Consider the following 16,819-nt stretch of genomic DNA (forward strand, 5'->3'; position numbering starts at 1 on the left):
TTTAAAATCTCTACCCGCATGTTAGTCTGACCAAGAAGATAACGAATAATGTTTCCCAAGCGGCCTCGTTAACCGACCTCCCTCGGCTTGCTACTGGTTGAGCGCTGCAACATCATCTCCAGAACGGATGTTTGGGATCCGAAATCCGTGTCAGTTTCACGGATTTTGCCAAAATTCTGTGCTCCTGGACACGGAATTGTTTTCCTTGATGGACACACAGAAGTGTTCTCTCTATACTCCCACAGCTCTATGTTTCCACAGTCTTGTGTTTTCTCAGGATTTCTCAAATTTCAAATATTTTTTGTCAAAAAACATTTCTTACTGACAGGTTAGGGTTAGGGATTGTTTTGGTCTGGGCACAGCTAGTATTATTTTGTTCATCATATGAATTTGATAGCCTATCAACCAACTGGAAAAGGTATTTCTCAAAAATATGTCTTTAATGACAGGTTAAGGTTAGGGATTGTTTTGGTCAGGGCACAACTTAAATTGCTATAGCATTATTTTGTTTAGGATTAGCATTTGGTATGTATTTCCTAATGATAGAGTTAACACAGTGCTGTGGGAATATAGAAAGCACTTCCGTGTGTCCATCACGGAAAACAAGTGTCCAGGATCACAGAATTTTGGCAAAATCCTTGAAGCTGACACAGAATTCGTGTCCCAAACATCCGTGTCCAGGAGCACGGAAATTTGGAGATCAGGCTGGGTCGAGGCCAGAAAAGCCTGTGCCGAATTTTAAACTAAAACCAGTGTTTCCCACAGAAATTTTGGAAACTATGGGGGCAGCCGGGGTTTATTTTGTCCGGGGGGAGGGGGGTCTTCTCACACGGGCCTTTTTTTGTGTGGGGGCGGGGTGTATTCCTGCAGCGTAAATGCAAAACGCAAAACAATGACTACAGTATGACATTGGCGCATGGAGAAACTGTAGGCCTGGGCCTATATTTCAGCCATTTATATTTTGAGAAATAAGGCTACATAAGATTTTACCCATGACTTGTATAATAGTAGTACATTGTCATTGTCAAAAATGCAGTACAGTGAATAATTTCTGTTTACAACACAGTTTCATTCGTCCCTCATGCAGGGGTCTGGGAAACAATAATAAAACAAAATAGGAGCAGAGATAAGAATTTAAGAGCACTGTGAAATTGTTTAAACGCATAGACGAAAAGGGTCTTAGAGGGTAGGCTATGCCTTTTCCCCCACACATATCTGTAGGCGTACACATTCTACATGAGGGGTGCTGGTCACAGGGCCAGTTTTTTCCAAATTCCTCCCATTAAAAGGGCTGAACAACATATTACACATTTATTTCTATATTCACATTCATTACACATTAATTTCTATATGCAGCCCGATGTCTCCTCTGCTGTGTCAATGAAGGTCTGTCACCAAACTCATTACAACTGTAAAACAAAGCCTAGGGAGTGTTAGTAAACTCATCCCAACTGTCCCTTCTCTGAAGGTTTTTTATATTGCTCCCAAACCCAAGTAAACTACAACAACTTGACTAGGCTTTTGATCCCTGTCTTTCAAGCACTCGTGGTTCTCTCTATAGCAGGGGTGCCCAACCTTTTTTTAACCAAGATCTACTTTTGAAGTTGATGGTCTGCCGTGATCTACCAAGTCAAATTCAAGGATGTCAGTATGAAAATTTAAGACCACTGGCACCATTTATTAATCACCATTATTATGAACCAAATGTTTTCAGTAGGCTACTATGGCCGTATCTTTTCAGTGTGTTTTTAAAGTGTGTTGAATAGCCTATCTTTACAAAGCAATGCAGCACTGATAGTATGCAGAGATAAGTTCAGTCATACACAAGTCATAAACAACTGAAACAATTTCAAAATGATAAACATTTGGTATATAAAAGGCACATAGGCCCTATTTCTAAAATATGATGAAGCATTATCATGCCTTCAGTGGTATAGGCTACAAATTAAAAAGGGCTCAGAAATTCACATTTGTTATGGGTAAATAGTAGGCTACTGAGAGAGAGAGAGAGAGAGAGAGAGAGAGAGAGAGAGAGAGAGAGAGAGAGAGAGAGCAATGAGAGAACTCATTGGATTGGTTAACACCCCTGTTAAGTGTGACTTCTTCTATGAAGGTTTTTTTTTTCAGCTCTCTGGGACAGTAGCACAGCACAGGCTTTCTATTGTGAGTTTGGCCAATCGTTTTGTCCACAACTGAAGCAAGAAACAGCACAAATTGAAGTGAATTCCATACATGTCAACAACTAACATTTCCCTTAAGGGCCGTACACACACGTCGCTGCTATTTACTCGCTACTTGCTCACTCGCCTACTTGCCACTCGCTCTGGGTGATTTTGTTTACTGGTTGTCATGGTTCCCGCTGTCCGCGCCAATAACGTCCGTACGAAACAAAATGTAGACCTACGCTGTTTAACGTTGATCGTGTGCTGTGCACAACCATGCATATGAGCCTTTGATGGTGTACACTGTATTGGATGTATTTTCCTCAACACTTCAAAGTGTGATTGCGTGCAGAAGTTGGGTGGTCAGAACACCACAGGGGCAACGTAACCTGTCAATAATCTGTATCCTGCATTCCAATTGGTTACTCGCTTAACTCGCGTCGCTCGAAGATAAAATAAGTTTATCTCGGAACCCGCCCACATCGCATCGCTTGTACTCTCCTCGCCTACTCGCCAGCGAGACTCGCTGGAACACGTAGACATTCTATTGACTTCATCCGCTGAGCGAGTAACTAGCAGCGACGTGTGTGTACGGCACGCGATGTAAACGCAGTTAGCGATGATGCATGCGACTAGCGATTTGGACGAAGATCCTCGCATATCGGCGTGTCATAACGCATCGTTGCGCACATGTTCTGTTACTCACCCGATGTTACACGTGTGCACACATGAATCAACTGTAATACCCTTACGGTCACTTCCTAATGCTTTCCCCTCATTCTGTGTTACCGTGGGACTACTTACGGTATCTAACCAATACAGAGTCTATAGGATGTATTTACTCCAGGAGGAAAATGCGAAGGAAATTCAAAATCGTAATTCAAATCGTTTTTAACAAAAACGGATATCGTTAAAAAAAAAAAAGTAAAAAAAAGTAAAAAAAAAAAATTAAAAAAAAAAATTGTTTTTTACATTTTCGTAAACTATGGCGGCCAAATTTAAACTATGGCGGGCCGCCATAGTTTCCTCAATGTATGGGAAACACTGTAAAACATTTCTTAGTCCTCATAGAACTTCTCTGCTTAAACCATGTGACACATCTTAAGACCACCTCCCTAACCATTACGCCACACCTGCCCCCATATTCATGTCACAGTCACCAAAATGGTGTATAGTTGTGGTCAGAATATTTTACCTACTCTCACACACAACCACTCAGAGTGCAGCATTTGCTTTGTGGTTATCCTACTCATGGGTGTCATGTTAGGCGTGGATGGTAGGGACATGTCCATACCACTTTTGAGATAAACCTACTAGCTTGTCCCCACCACTTTTTGACAAGCATACAAAACTAGCCTAGCCAGACAATTTGCCATATTAATGTCCCCACCACTTCCCAAGCCAAAGCTGCACCTTTGTATCCTATTATATTATTATGTATCTAATTGTGTTGGAATCGTGTACCAAAATAGCTCATGCTGCAGACTTGGAAGGTCACTCTGGTAAATTCCAGACCGCATTAACGGCCGCTGACTGCCCCATATTTTCTACTTCATAGAGTCTGTTTTTTTCAGCGTACTTCAGATTTTTTTCCCAGAAAATATTTAGATAATGTGAACATAGTGTCTGAATGTTATAAATGTTGGCCTGGCCGTGGCCTCCTAGTGACTCAACAGCTTCAGCGTTGCTACCAGTCAGGTCAAGAGTCAATGCAAGTACTTTCTGAGTTCCCTCAAATACGGGAACTCCTCCCACTTTGTTGGGAAGCAAACAATCATTAGCAAACCAAGGGAGGCCATTTGGGAAATGTTGTTTGGTAAATGTTAATTGTTATGCTCTTGGTCAGACCAAGTCTCAAAAAGATTTGAAAGACAATGACTATCAGGCTAATGAATGTTACAATAAAACAGGCAGATGGCTGATGCCTAAAAAGCCGACATGCAAGTGTGTTGAAACGCTTCAGCATTCAATTCATCTCCATAAACAATGTTTCTAAATTCAAAGTAGGCTATGTTTCAACTTCACTGTTGACTGTGCATGACGTGTGTGTGCCTGCGTCTGTGCATGTGCATGTGCATGCACATGTATTGCACACTGGCGTGATTGGCTTAATGTTCTAATGATAACACCACTGGAAACAATGTGAATGTCTAGCTCCATGAATGTACAGTAGACAGTAGTTACTATGACTCATAGACAGAAACAGACACGCTTAACCCATTGATGCCTGATGTTGCGTTACGCAACATTGTCCCTGGCGTCTGGAGCTGCATTACGCAACATTCAGGCTCATGAGATTTGAGACAACTTTATAAGAAAAAAATCTGTTTGTTTGAGATGACTGAACACATTCCAATGAAAGATGAGTGTCTTGGCATTTAAATGCAACTTGTTGCATATTTTTATGTGCTTCAGAGGCTGAGATATGTAGGTTTTTACAGGCTGAGGACAGCTTTTCTTAGAAAGGGGTCAGGCATTCAGCACCCTTTTTTGAAGGTGCCTTAAGCGTCAATGGGTTAATGCATACACACCTCTTTTGTGTCCTTTATTAACTACATCTTTCTCGATCACACTTTGAACACAGCACCACACATACAACACAAGTGGGTGGTTTGAACACGAGTCCGAGAGAGTGTTTATTAGTTTGGAAGAAATGGTCCTTCTCATGTCATGTCAGAGGATTATAACAGCAGTAGAACCAAGGAAGGGCAGTCCGCTGGAAAATGTTCCCAAGCAGTCTGAAAATTCAGAATACCTCAGGAGGAGAAGCCAGAGACCATGCTGAGACTTATAGATTATCAACCTTTTTATACAGCTCTCAGTGTGTGGTCTCCTGTGTGTGTCTCAGTTGATTTTCTTCTAGCCACTTGGTAGTGTTGTGTGCTTGAGCCAGGAAGACCTTTGCACAAGAAAAATATATAGAAAACTTACATAGACAAATATTTTATGAGGAAAAGAAGAAATTGGCCACTTTTTTAGTATGAGCCATATGAAGAAGCAAACCTACCCATTTCATGCCATGTGCAATGTTTACATACATTCGTTATGTCATGGGTGAGCGGTTAGGGCGTCAGACTTGCATCCCAGAAGTTGCCGGTTCGACTCCCGACCCGCCAGGTTGGTGGGGGGAGTAATCAACCAGTGCTCTCCCCCATCCTCCTCCATGACTGAGGTACCCTGAGCATGGTACCGTCCCACCGCACTGCTCCCCATGGGGCGCCACTGAGGGCTGCCCCCTTGCACGGGTGAGGCATAAATGCAATTTCGTTGTGTGCAGTGTGCAGTGTTCACTTGTGTGCTGTGGAGTGCTGTGTCACAATGACAATGGGAGTTGGAGTTTCCCAATGGGCTTTCACTTTTTTTTTTTCACTTTCATTATGAACTATTATCCGTCTCTCGTCCCCCAGATACTGCACGGACGACGTTCTCCTCCGCGAGATGATGTCCGACCCCATTCTAGAACACTACGGGGCCATCGTTCTGGACCAGGCCCACGAGCGCACGGTCAGCACCGACATCCTGCTGGGCCTGCTGAAGGAGGTTCTGGTCCAGAGGCCCGACCTGCGGGCCGTGGTGCTGACGGCTCCCCCAGCTGAGGAGAGGCTGCTGGGCCACTACGGGGGCGGCGTGCCCCCAGCTGAGGATAGGCTACTGGGCCACTACGGGGCGGGCGCTCCCCCAGCTGAGGAGAGGCTGCTGGGCCACTTCGGGGGCGGCGTGCCCCTGCTGCGGCTGGAGAGGCTGGAGGGGGCGGAGGTGGTGCACAGCAGCGGTTGCGGCGGCGGGGGCGGTCACAAGGATTACTTCTACCCAGCGCTGCGGCTCGCTCTAGAGATACACCGCACACGGGAGCAGGGGGACATCGCCGTCTTCCTCGCCTGCGCACAGGTATTTATAACAATGATCTTTGGCCTCTTTTATGATCGAGCAGTGAAGCCTTACCGCAGAAATACACCAGCGGCGATGAGAAGTGACAGAGTGTAGCACATAGAGGTAGAAAATAACACTAGAGAGGACCCCGCCCCCCTTTTACGGCAATCTGTAGCGGCCATTATCTGTAGGTAGATCAGAGAAATGGAAATTAACGGAGAACGAGGCTCACCTCTGTCAAAAATGGCTTAATCATGTGAAAATGTCCATCAACACACTATACAAGGACAATAGTTGAAGTGTGTTGCTAACTATGTTCATCAAATATATTATTTGATTTTTAAATGTATTTTATCGACTCATATGATTTCAGTGGATATGTAGCCTGACATTTCGAATCTGGTCTTTGATTAAAGTGTTACTTTATATTTACACAGTTTTAGTTAATTTCTTGACAGGGGTGGGCGTGTTCTCCATTGACTTGCATTGCCTGAAAGTACCTACACTACCTACGGAAGTTGGGAAGCTCCAGCTGCCATTTCCCAGTGCTGTCGCAAATTTCTGTGTCCTCTCTAGTGTTATTTTCTACTAGCCTGGTGAACCAGCACCACCCGCTGGACGGCAAAATGTTTTGTCTACGGGTGGGTCTGGCCTCGCATAATGATTCAATGAAGCCAGAATGCCATGAATCTGGCAAACCAATTACAACGCAATGATGTGTTTTGAATCAAAGCGGGCAGGGTTTTGAGGGAAGGTTGTTCTCATCAACAATCTTCGGATGTATTATGCATCGAGGCCAGGCTAAATTAGACATCCACATTTAGTCTGGTTTATCAGGCTAATTTTCTACCTCTATGGTGTAGCAGCAAGCGATACAAGCGATTGAGGAGACTAGAGTATGTCCGTACAGGCAGAAGGCAAAGCATTCAAGCATTCCCATTGGCTGTGGTCACTGACCTCTATACAGTCATTGGCTGTCGCGGCTTGTCGCCGAACCGCGTCATAGAAAGTTGAAAAGATTTCAACTTCAAATTGTCGCGCTCGTCGCGCAAATCGCTCTAGTCTCCAGAATCGCTTTTGTCGCGCGACTCAATACAAAGTCAATTACTTCCGTCGCTCGACTCGCTCAGATCGCCGCTGGTGTATTTCTGCGGTTAGACAGGAAGTGAGCGGTCTTCCTCGCCTCCGCACAGCTATGTACAGGTATGATTCATTTCAATTCAATGTAATATTTTTAAAAATATTTTTTGGGGGGTCTTTTTGACTTAACCCTCCTGTTATCCTCATTTTGACCCCAGCCATTTAAATGTTTAGAAAATCAGTAGAAGCAAAAACTTTTGCATCGGTTTATGCCTGAAATATTTACTGTTGCTTTGTTGGGGACATAAAACGCCCTTTAGATAAGTCCTAGCACCCCCCCACACAGCCCACACACCAAAAGAACTAATCCATGACCAGGCGAAAATGTGCAACAACTGCCCAAAAGTTGCCTTGCATTAGTTTTGGCCCTCGTCCACATCATACATATTGTTAGTTATCAGAGCCCTAAATAAAGCAAAATGTTCTGTTCTAAATAACTTATGTTCATGTATTTGACATAATATAGACAGATTGGAACATGTATTAGGAAAATATGGATGTTCCATTTATGTTTAATACACTTAAAATAATTTGGGGTCAAATTGACCCCAAGGAACACAGATGTAACCAAAACGTGTACAGCACTTAGGGAAATCATTTTTGTGTAAATTTCACTTTTTTCACATTGACCCCATATATTTAGGAAAAGTCATCAAATATGAAGCAAAAGAATTATGTACTTCATGTATTTTTCAGACGTTAAACATTGAAAGGGGTCAAATAGACCCCAAGGATAACAGGAGGGTTAATTGTTGATAGGACAGTAGGGGAGGCAGACAGGAAGTGAATGGGGAGAGAGACGGGGAAGAGTCGGCAAACGACCCAGGCCGGACTCGAACCTGGGTCGCCGGTGTAACAGCTCAAACTCATTGATGCGTCATTGTCAGACTTGTAGCCCAAAGGTTGCAGGTTCGACTCCCGACGCGCCATGTTGGTGGGGGGGAGTAATCAACCAGTGCTCTCCCCCCATCCTCCTCCATGATTGAGGTACCCTGAGCATGGTACCATCCTACCACCACGCTGCTTCCTAGGGGCGCCATTGAAGGCTGCCCCCTTGCACGGGTTAGGCATAAATGCAATTTCGTTGTGTGCACACACTTTGCAGTGTTCACTTGTGTGCTGTGGAGTGCTGTGTCACAATGACAATGGGAGTTGGAGTTTCCCAATGGGCTTTCACATAATATTTTTCACTTTGCTCTTTATAAGTACATTCTCATGACCGTCATTGGAAAGCTGTATTGTCTGTAGTCTGTAGAGAACTGTATTGTGTGTCATGGCCACATTTCTTGGGAAGCGAAGCAGGGGTCCTCTTTGTCCTGTACAGAATGCCGCTTGCTCTCCCTATTCAGCCCCTGGCAGTGTGGTCTGCATGGTCCTAATTATGAACAGTGTCAACAGAGAGAGACAATAACAACACTGTGTTCCCAGCACAGCACAATAACACTACAAGCACAGGAGGCCGAGGCCGAGGCCGAGGCCAATACTGTTTCTCTGGGAATGAGAGCTGTGTATTTGCTGAAAATAGTGGCGTGTTATTTTACTTTTGAGACCGTTTTGCGTGTATTAGGTCTTGGTATGTCTGTATTGCGCTTTGTGTATCTTTTGTATTTGTGTATCTACCATTTAAACTGTCAGACACCTACATTTCCTTCTGGATTATTAAAAGTACTCTACTCTACAACTCTACTCTACACTACACTACGCTACGCTACACTACACTGCACTACTCTACTCTACTCTACTCTACACTACGCTACGCTACACTACACTGCACTACTCTACTCTACTCTACTCTACTCTACTCTACTCTACTCTACTCTACTCTACTCTACACTACACTACACTACACTACACTACTCTACTCTACTCTACTCTACTCTACTCTACTTTACTGTACTCTACTCTACACTACTCTACTCTACTCTACTCTACACTACACTACTTTACTCTACTCTACTACTCTACTGTACTCTACTCTACTGTACTCTACTCTACTTTACTCTACTCTACTACTCTACTGTACTCTACTCTACTGTACTCTACTCTACTACTCTACTCTACTCTACTCTACCCTACTCTACTCTGCTGCTCTATTCCAGTGTGTTGGTTGTAAGTAGGTGGTATTTCCTACTTCAGTTATCCTATGTAAGCCGGGGATTTCTTACCTCTGTTAGAAATTAGAGTTTAAACAATTTAGACCATTAGGCTGATCCTGAGTAATGGGGACTTAATTGAAACAGTAATAGACTTAAATCAGTGTTAGCTGGTCTTAGAAAGTAGCTGAAGGACTTAACCTATCTTATTCTGCACAAAGACCAGCATTTGTCCATAGCTTGTGCAAAGTCCTGTGAAAAGGTTCAGAAGACATCAAACCTTTTATGAGCTAAAAAGTCCTGATGTACAATTTTGGGTAAAAGAGTAATCGTTTTTAGGATTATTACTACTGTGTGCGTGTAGGGTGACCATCTCCTCGGTGAAAGGGGGCCATATATTTGGAAAGGGGGGGTTGGGGGTGCTCCCCCAAGACATTTTGCCTGTCTTAGATGCAATTTCATGCATTTTAATGCATTTTTGTCTGGCTAACTGCCGGACAAAATGTGTATGCGTCCCTATGTGTGTGCGTCCTTCTTCAACCTCTGATTGTTGGAAACTAAAACAAAAATGCTCGCGTGGTAGGCTGCGTAGCAACTTTCCCCTCCTCGCATCACAAATGGTAGACCTACAATATCTATACTAATCTTATTCATAATTTAAATGTTTGTGTTATGCCACTGTATTTACTGTAGGCCTATATGTTCTTATTCATAATTTAAATGTTTGCCACTGTATATACTGTAGTCCTATATAATGTTCTTACTCATAATTTAAATGTTTGTGTTATGCCACTGTATTTACTGTAGGCCTATATGTTCTTATTCATAATTTAAATGTTTGCCACTGTATATACTGTAGTCCTATATAATGTTCTTACTCATAATTTAAATATTATGCCACTGTATTTACTGTAGGCCTATATGTTCTTATTCATAATTTAAATGTTTGCCACTGTATATACTGTAGTCCTATATAATGTTCTTACTCATAATTTAAATATTACACGACGGTGCACCTTTAACCGCAGAAATACACCAGCGGCGATCTGAGCGAGTCGAGCGACGGAAGTAATTGACTTTGTATTGAGTTGCGCGACAAAAGCGATTCTGGACACTAGAGCGATTTGCGCGACGAGCGCGACAGTTTGAAGTTGAAATCTTTTCAACTTTCTATGACGCGGTTCGGCAACAAGCCGCGACAGCCAATGACTTCATAGAGGTCAGTGACCACAGCCAATGGGAATGCTTGAATGCTTTGCCTTCTGCCTGTACGGACATACTCTAGTCTCCTCAATCGCTCGTATCGCTTGCTGCTGCACTCTGTCGCTTGAATCGCATCGCGCCTGGTCTATTTGCGCGGTAAGTCTGTAATGGCTGTGCTTGTGTCCCGCTGCAGGAGGTGGAGTGTGCGTATGGCATCCTGTGTAAGGAGGGAGCCAGGCTGAGTGGGGGGGGTCTGGGGCAGCTGGTGCCCGTGGCCCTCTACCCAGGCCGGCTGGGGCCCCTGTCCTGCCCCTGTGCCCCCCCACAGGAGGACCAGCCCCCCCACAGCCGCAGCCGTCGCGTCTTCCTCTCCCACAGCCAGGCGGAGGACATGTTCTGGACCGTCGACACGCTCAACTTCGTCATCGACACAGGGGTGGAGAGGAAATACGTAAGTAACAGTGGGTCCAAATATGTAAATTAACTGTGTATGTGAATACGGGACAAATTGTGACTCAACTTCGTGATCGACACAGGGGTGATGAGGAAATACGCAAGTTTTAACAGTGGGTCAAAATACGTAAGTAACAGTGGGTCCAAAGTGTGAACACAGGACAATTCCCTTATTTTAAGGGGCCGGTTGGCAACCCTAATTGTGACTCAACTTCGTCATCGACACAGGGGTGGAGAGGAAATACGTAAGTAACAGTGGGTCCAAATATGTAAATTACCCAGGTAGCAAAGTTTATCTGGCCCATTGTTGAGATGAGTGCTGACAGTCGGCCCAATTCTGGCTTTGGCCAATAATGGCCCTATTACCGTATGCCGACAGTTATTTTCAGTGTCGGCTCAGTGTTGGCTCAGTTACTGCATGAGACCGACAGTTATTTTCAGTGCTCGCCGAATGTTGGCTCAGTTACTGCATGAAGTGACAGTTATTTTCAGTGTTCTATGAAGTGTTGGCTGAGTCACGGTAACCAGTGTTCCAGCCGAGCTGACACTCAGCCGACAGTGCCGACATTCTGCCAAGATCGGGCCGACTGTGCTTGCTACCTGGGTAGCAGTATGTGAATACAGGACAATTCCCTTATTTTAAGGGGCCGGTTGGCAACCCTAATTGTGACTCAACTTCGTGATCGACACAGGGGTGATGAGGAAATACGCAAGTTTTAACAGTGGGTCAAAATATGTAAATTAATTGTGTGTGCGAATTACAGGACAATTCCCTTATTTTAAGGGGCCGGTTGGCAACCCTAATTGTGACTCAACTTCGTGATCGACACAGGGGTGATGAGGAAATACGCAAGTTTTAACAATGGGTCAAAATACGTAAATTAACATTAGTCCATTTACCCCCCCACCCCCCCAGGTACATTAGTGTGTGAATACAGGACAATTCCCTTATTTCAAGAGGGCCGTTGGCAACCCTAATTGTGACTGTGTGTGTGTGTGTGTGTGCGCGTGTGCGTGTGTGTGTGTGCGCGTGTGCGTGTGTGTGTGTGTGTGTGTCCCAGGTGTACAACCCTCGAGTGCGGGCGTCTGCAGAGGTCATAAGGCCCATCAGTCGATGTCATGCAGATATCCGCAAGCAGCTGACCAAGGCCTCGGGTACGATACGACACGACGCGACGCGACGCGACGCGACGCGACGCGACACGACACGACACGACACGACACTTTATTGACAGTTGGCACTGAATTCATTTTGCATCCCTGAGCAAGACTCGTTTGAGACAGGAAACACAGTACACATAACATCACAAGCAGGCCCGTTTCTAGGATTCAGAGCCCTTCATACTGAGATGACAGTGTCTTATTATAAAGCTATTTAAAATCGTCATTGCTGTTGAATACATAACCTGTCGTCCTTGGGGGGCCCCTCCTACTCGGGGGCCCTAGGCAACTGCCTACATTGCTTACCTTTACGCAACGGGCCTGATCACAAGACTATTGTACATGTGCCATGCTCCACATGCATCAGCAGACCTCAGAGGAGGATCTTTGACTTCACCTGTGAAACCTGTCAAGGCAGGAACATGCTCGCTGTGTGGTATTACGTAGGCTACGCATACACCTGAGTGTGAACCAAGAGCACATACCTGCTACAGAACTATCAGACCACATGGCTTAATACAGCCTGATCTCCAAAAATACCGTGCTCCTGGACACTGATGTTAGGGACACAAAATCTGTGTCCAGGAGCACGGATTTTGCCAAAATTCCGTGCTCCTGGACACAGAATTGTTTTCCGTGGTCCTGTACACGGAATTGTTAAGGACACGAAATCCGTGTCCAGGAGCACGGATTTTGCCAAAATTCTGTGCTCCTGGACACAGAATTGTTTTCCGTGCTCCTGGACACGGAATTGTTTTCCGTGATGGGCACACGGAAGTGCTTTCTATAGGCTATTACCACAGCACTGTGTTAACTCTGTCATTAGAAAATACATACCAAATGCTAATCCTAAACAAAATAATGCTATAGCAATTTAAGTTGAGCCCTGACCAAAACATTCCCTAATCTTAACCTGTCATTAAAGACATATTTTTGAGAAAATACCTTTTCCAGTTGGTTGCTAGGCTATCAGATTCATATAATGAATGTAAGTAAAGTAGCTGTGCCCAGACCAGAGTTGTGGGAGTATAGAGAGAGCACTTCTGCGTGTCCACCACGGAAAATAATTCTGTTTCCAGAAGCACAGAATTTTGGCAAAATCTGTGCTCCTGGACACGGATTTTGTGTCCTTAACATCCGTGTCCAGGAGCACGGAATTTTTGGAGATCATGTTGCTTAATACTTGGGCAGATGGCCAGTGAAGCACTCCTCAAAAATGGTCATGTTTGTTTCGCAACATCACTGACCTATGCAGTTTTCCAGAAGATCGCCCCTGAAAGTTGTCAATATTGCACCTTGCGCACGCATGTGTATGTTGTGTAAAACATGTGCAAAACTGATATAATATGTACAATATGTTGCAACGCATTCATGCTCAAAATGTGCACATACTGTACAAGTGTACTCCCCAGCAAGCATGTTCCAGCCCTCAGACAGACATTGTCAAGTTGTACTCACACACACACACACACACACACTCACACACACACTCACACACACACTCACACACACACTCACACACACACACACACTCACACTCACACTCACACACACACACACACACACACTCACACTCACACTCACACTCACACTCACACTCACACTCACACGCACACGCACACGCACACTCACACTCACACTCACACTCACACTCACACTCACACTCACACTCACACTCACACACTCACACTCACACTCACACTCACACTCACACGCACACGCACACACACACACACACACGTCCCGTACACCATATAGGGCTGATTGATTTGTGTCCTCCTCCTAATCCTGTCTATTCCACGAAGTCTTGTTGTTCACATGATATTGTATTGTACGTCTCCGTAGGAAAGGTCTTCTGCCTGTACCCAGAGGACTCCAAGCTACGCTATATGAATACATATTATATTATATTATATTATATTATTTTATATTATATTATATTATATTATATTATATTATATTATATTATATTATATTATAGGCCTATTATATTATATTATTATATTACATTACATTGCATTACATTACATGTCTTTGTAGGGAAGGTGTTCTGCCTCTACCCAGAGGACTCCAAGCTTCCTGCAGAGTGCGCCCCCTGCCTGCTGGAGTCCAGTATCGCGCCCACCGTCCTCTTCCTCAAACGCATGGAGGTGGCGGGACTAGCACACTGTGACTTCATCAACAGACCAGGTGAGGCGTGTGTGCGCGTGCGTGTGTGCGTGCGTGCGTGCGTGCTGGTAGCAGGACTACTGTGACTTCACCAACAGACACCAACAGATGAGGTGTGTGTGTGTGTGTGTGTATGCATGTGTGTTCTCTTGTATTCACAAATTTGGCTGATTTGAAAGGCACAGATGGCTCTACCGGAGAGAGAGAGGAGAGAGGCGAGTGTGGGGGGAGAGAGGAGAGGGGAGAGAGAGAGAGAGCGAGAGAAAGGGGAGAGAGGCGAGTGTGGCGAGAGAGAGGAGAGGGGAGAGAGAGAGAGAGGGGGGAGAGGGGAGAGAGAGAGAGCGAGAGAGAGGGGGGAGAGGGGAGAGAGAGGGGAGAGGGGCAAGAGTGGGGGGAGTGTGGGGGGAGAGGTGCGATTGTGGGGGGGTGAGAGAGTTGTTGTTCTTTGAGAAATGCACCCCAGATGAGGTGTGTGTGTGTGTGTGTGTGTGTGTGTGTGTGTGTGTGTGTGTGTGTGTGTGTGTGTGTGTGTGTGTGTGTGTGTGTGTGTGTGTGTGTGTGTGTGTGTGTGTGTGTGTGTGTGTTTCATGTGTATGCACGTGTCCTCTCTTGTATTCACGAATTTGGCTGATTTGGAAGACACAGACGGCTTTTGCTTGCTGCGATGTTGTGTGTGTGAGTGTGCGTGCGTGCGCACGCGTTGCATTGCGTTGTGTTGCGATGTCTGGGCTGAGTTGAGATGGACAGCTGAACACTGTGTGTGTGTGTGTGTGTGTGTGTGTGTGTGTGTGTGTGTGTGTGTGTGTGTGTGTGTGTGTGTGTGTGTGTGTGTGTGTGTGTGTGTGTGTGTGTGTGTGTGTGTGTGTACGCGTTGCGTTGCGATGCCGGGGCGGAGTTGCGTCCAGTGATCCATGCCTGAGCAGACCTGACAGCAGCGGGCCACAGGGCTTTGTTACCAGGAGAGAGAGGAGAGATGGGAGAGAGCGAGAGGCGTGTGTTGTTACCAGGAGAGAGAGAGAGAGAGAGAGCGAGGGGAGAGAGGGGGGAGAGAGAGAGAGAGAGAGAGAGAGAGAGAGAGAGAGAGAGAGAGAGAGAGAGAGAGAGAGAGAGAGAGAGAGAGAGAGAGAGAGAGAGAGAGAGAGAGAGAGAGAGAGAGAGAGAGAGAGAGAGAGAGAGAGAGAGAGAGAGGAGTGTGTGTTGTTACCAGAAGAGCGAGCGAGAGAGAGAGAGAGAGAGGGAGAGGGGAGAGGAGTGTGTGTTGTTACCAGAAGAGCGAGCAAGAGGGAGAGGGGAGAGTGTGTGTGGGAAGGTCTGTCTCCTGGTGCCAGTACTGATGAGTGCAGAATCATAAAGACTTGATAGTGATGACAGTGGGGCTCTATACTGGGCCCCGCCCATAGAGGTAGAAAAGAACACTAGGTGACCCCGCCCCCTTTTTACGGCAATCTGTAGCGGCCATTATCTGTAAGTAGATCAGAGAAATGGAAATTAACGGAGAACGAGGCTCACCTCTGTCAAAAATGGCTTAATCATGTGAAAATGACCATCAACACACTATACAAGGACAATAGTTGAAGTGTGTTGCTAGCTATGTTCATAAAATATATTATTTGCTTTTTAAATGTATTTTATCGGCTCATATGATTTAAGTAGATATTTAGCCTGACATTTCAAATCTGGTCTTTGATTAATGTGTTATTTCAATTCACAGTTTTAGTCAAAAAATTGACAGGGGTGGGCGTGTTGCATTGACTTGCGTAATGGGCGTAATGCATTGACTTGCATTGCCTACACTACCTACGGAAGTTGGGAAGCTCCAGCTGCCAATTCCCAGTGCTGTCGCAAATTGCTGTGTCTTCTCTAGTGTTATTTTCTACCTCTATGGCCCCGCAATACAAAGGACTGGAAGTCGTCGTTGTCCCCCGTCCAGACCCCCCGCCCAATCACAGCAGGCCTGGATCTGTTGCTCTTGCCAGGGCCGGATTAATGCACAGGCTAGATATGGCTGCAGCCTAGGGCCCCCACAGGCTAGATATGGCTGCAGCCTAGGGCCCCCACAGGCTAGATATGGCTGCAGCCTAGGGCCCCCACAGGCTAGATATGGCTGCAGCCTAGGGCCCCCACATGCTAGATATAGCTGCAGCCTAGGGCCCCCACAGGCTAGATATGGCTGCAGCCTAGGGCCCCCACAGGCTATATATGGCTGCAGCCTAGGGCCCCCACAGGCTAGATATGGCTGCAGCCTAGGGCCCCCACAGGCTAGATATGGCTGCAGCCTAGGGCCCCCACAGGCTAGAATATCGGGTGGGGGAAATTAAAAACGCAGTGGGCCCCCAGCTGAATGGCTACCCTGGACCCCCCCACACAAATGGGGGAGTTGGGCCCCCGCCTTTATGCTGCACCTGTCCCCCCGGTATATCTACCGGGGGCCCCCCAACACAATTTGGCGACCCCCCCACCCCAGCAAACGCAGCCGGGGGCCCCCTGCAGTGGCGATACCCCCGGCTAGATAGCTGCAGCCTAGGGCCCCCACAGGCTAATAGGCTGCGCCTAGGCCCCCCCAGGGTA

The 16,819-nt window shown here is 45.9% G+C and overlaps 1 protein-coding gene across 1 annotated transcript; it reads left to right on the forward strand.

The window, feature by feature from the left end:
- Positions 1-5,569: 5,569 nt before the first annotated feature.
- On the forward strand, positions 5,570-14,272 carry LOC134445007 (putative pre-mRNA-splicing factor ATP-dependent RNA helicase DHX32; the record flags this gene model as incomplete). Its single annotated transcript, XM_063194146.1, has 4 exons — positions 5,570-6,050; positions 10,662-10,919; positions 11,983-12,076; positions 14,123-14,272. Coding segments are annotated over 4 exons (983 nt in total), but the record flags the coding sequence as incomplete, so codon positions are not given.
- Between the last annotated feature and the right edge of the window lie 2,547 nt (positions 14,273-16,819).

This window comes from Engraulis encrasicolus, unplaced genomic scaffold, assembly GCF_034702125.1.
Source record: "Engraulis encrasicolus isolate BLACKSEA-1 unplaced genomic scaffold, IST_EnEncr_1.0 scaffold_919_np1212, whole genome shotgun sequence".
Taxonomy (NCBI): domain Eukaryota; kingdom Metazoa; phylum Chordata; class Actinopteri; order Clupeiformes; family Engraulidae; genus Engraulis; species Engraulis encrasicolus.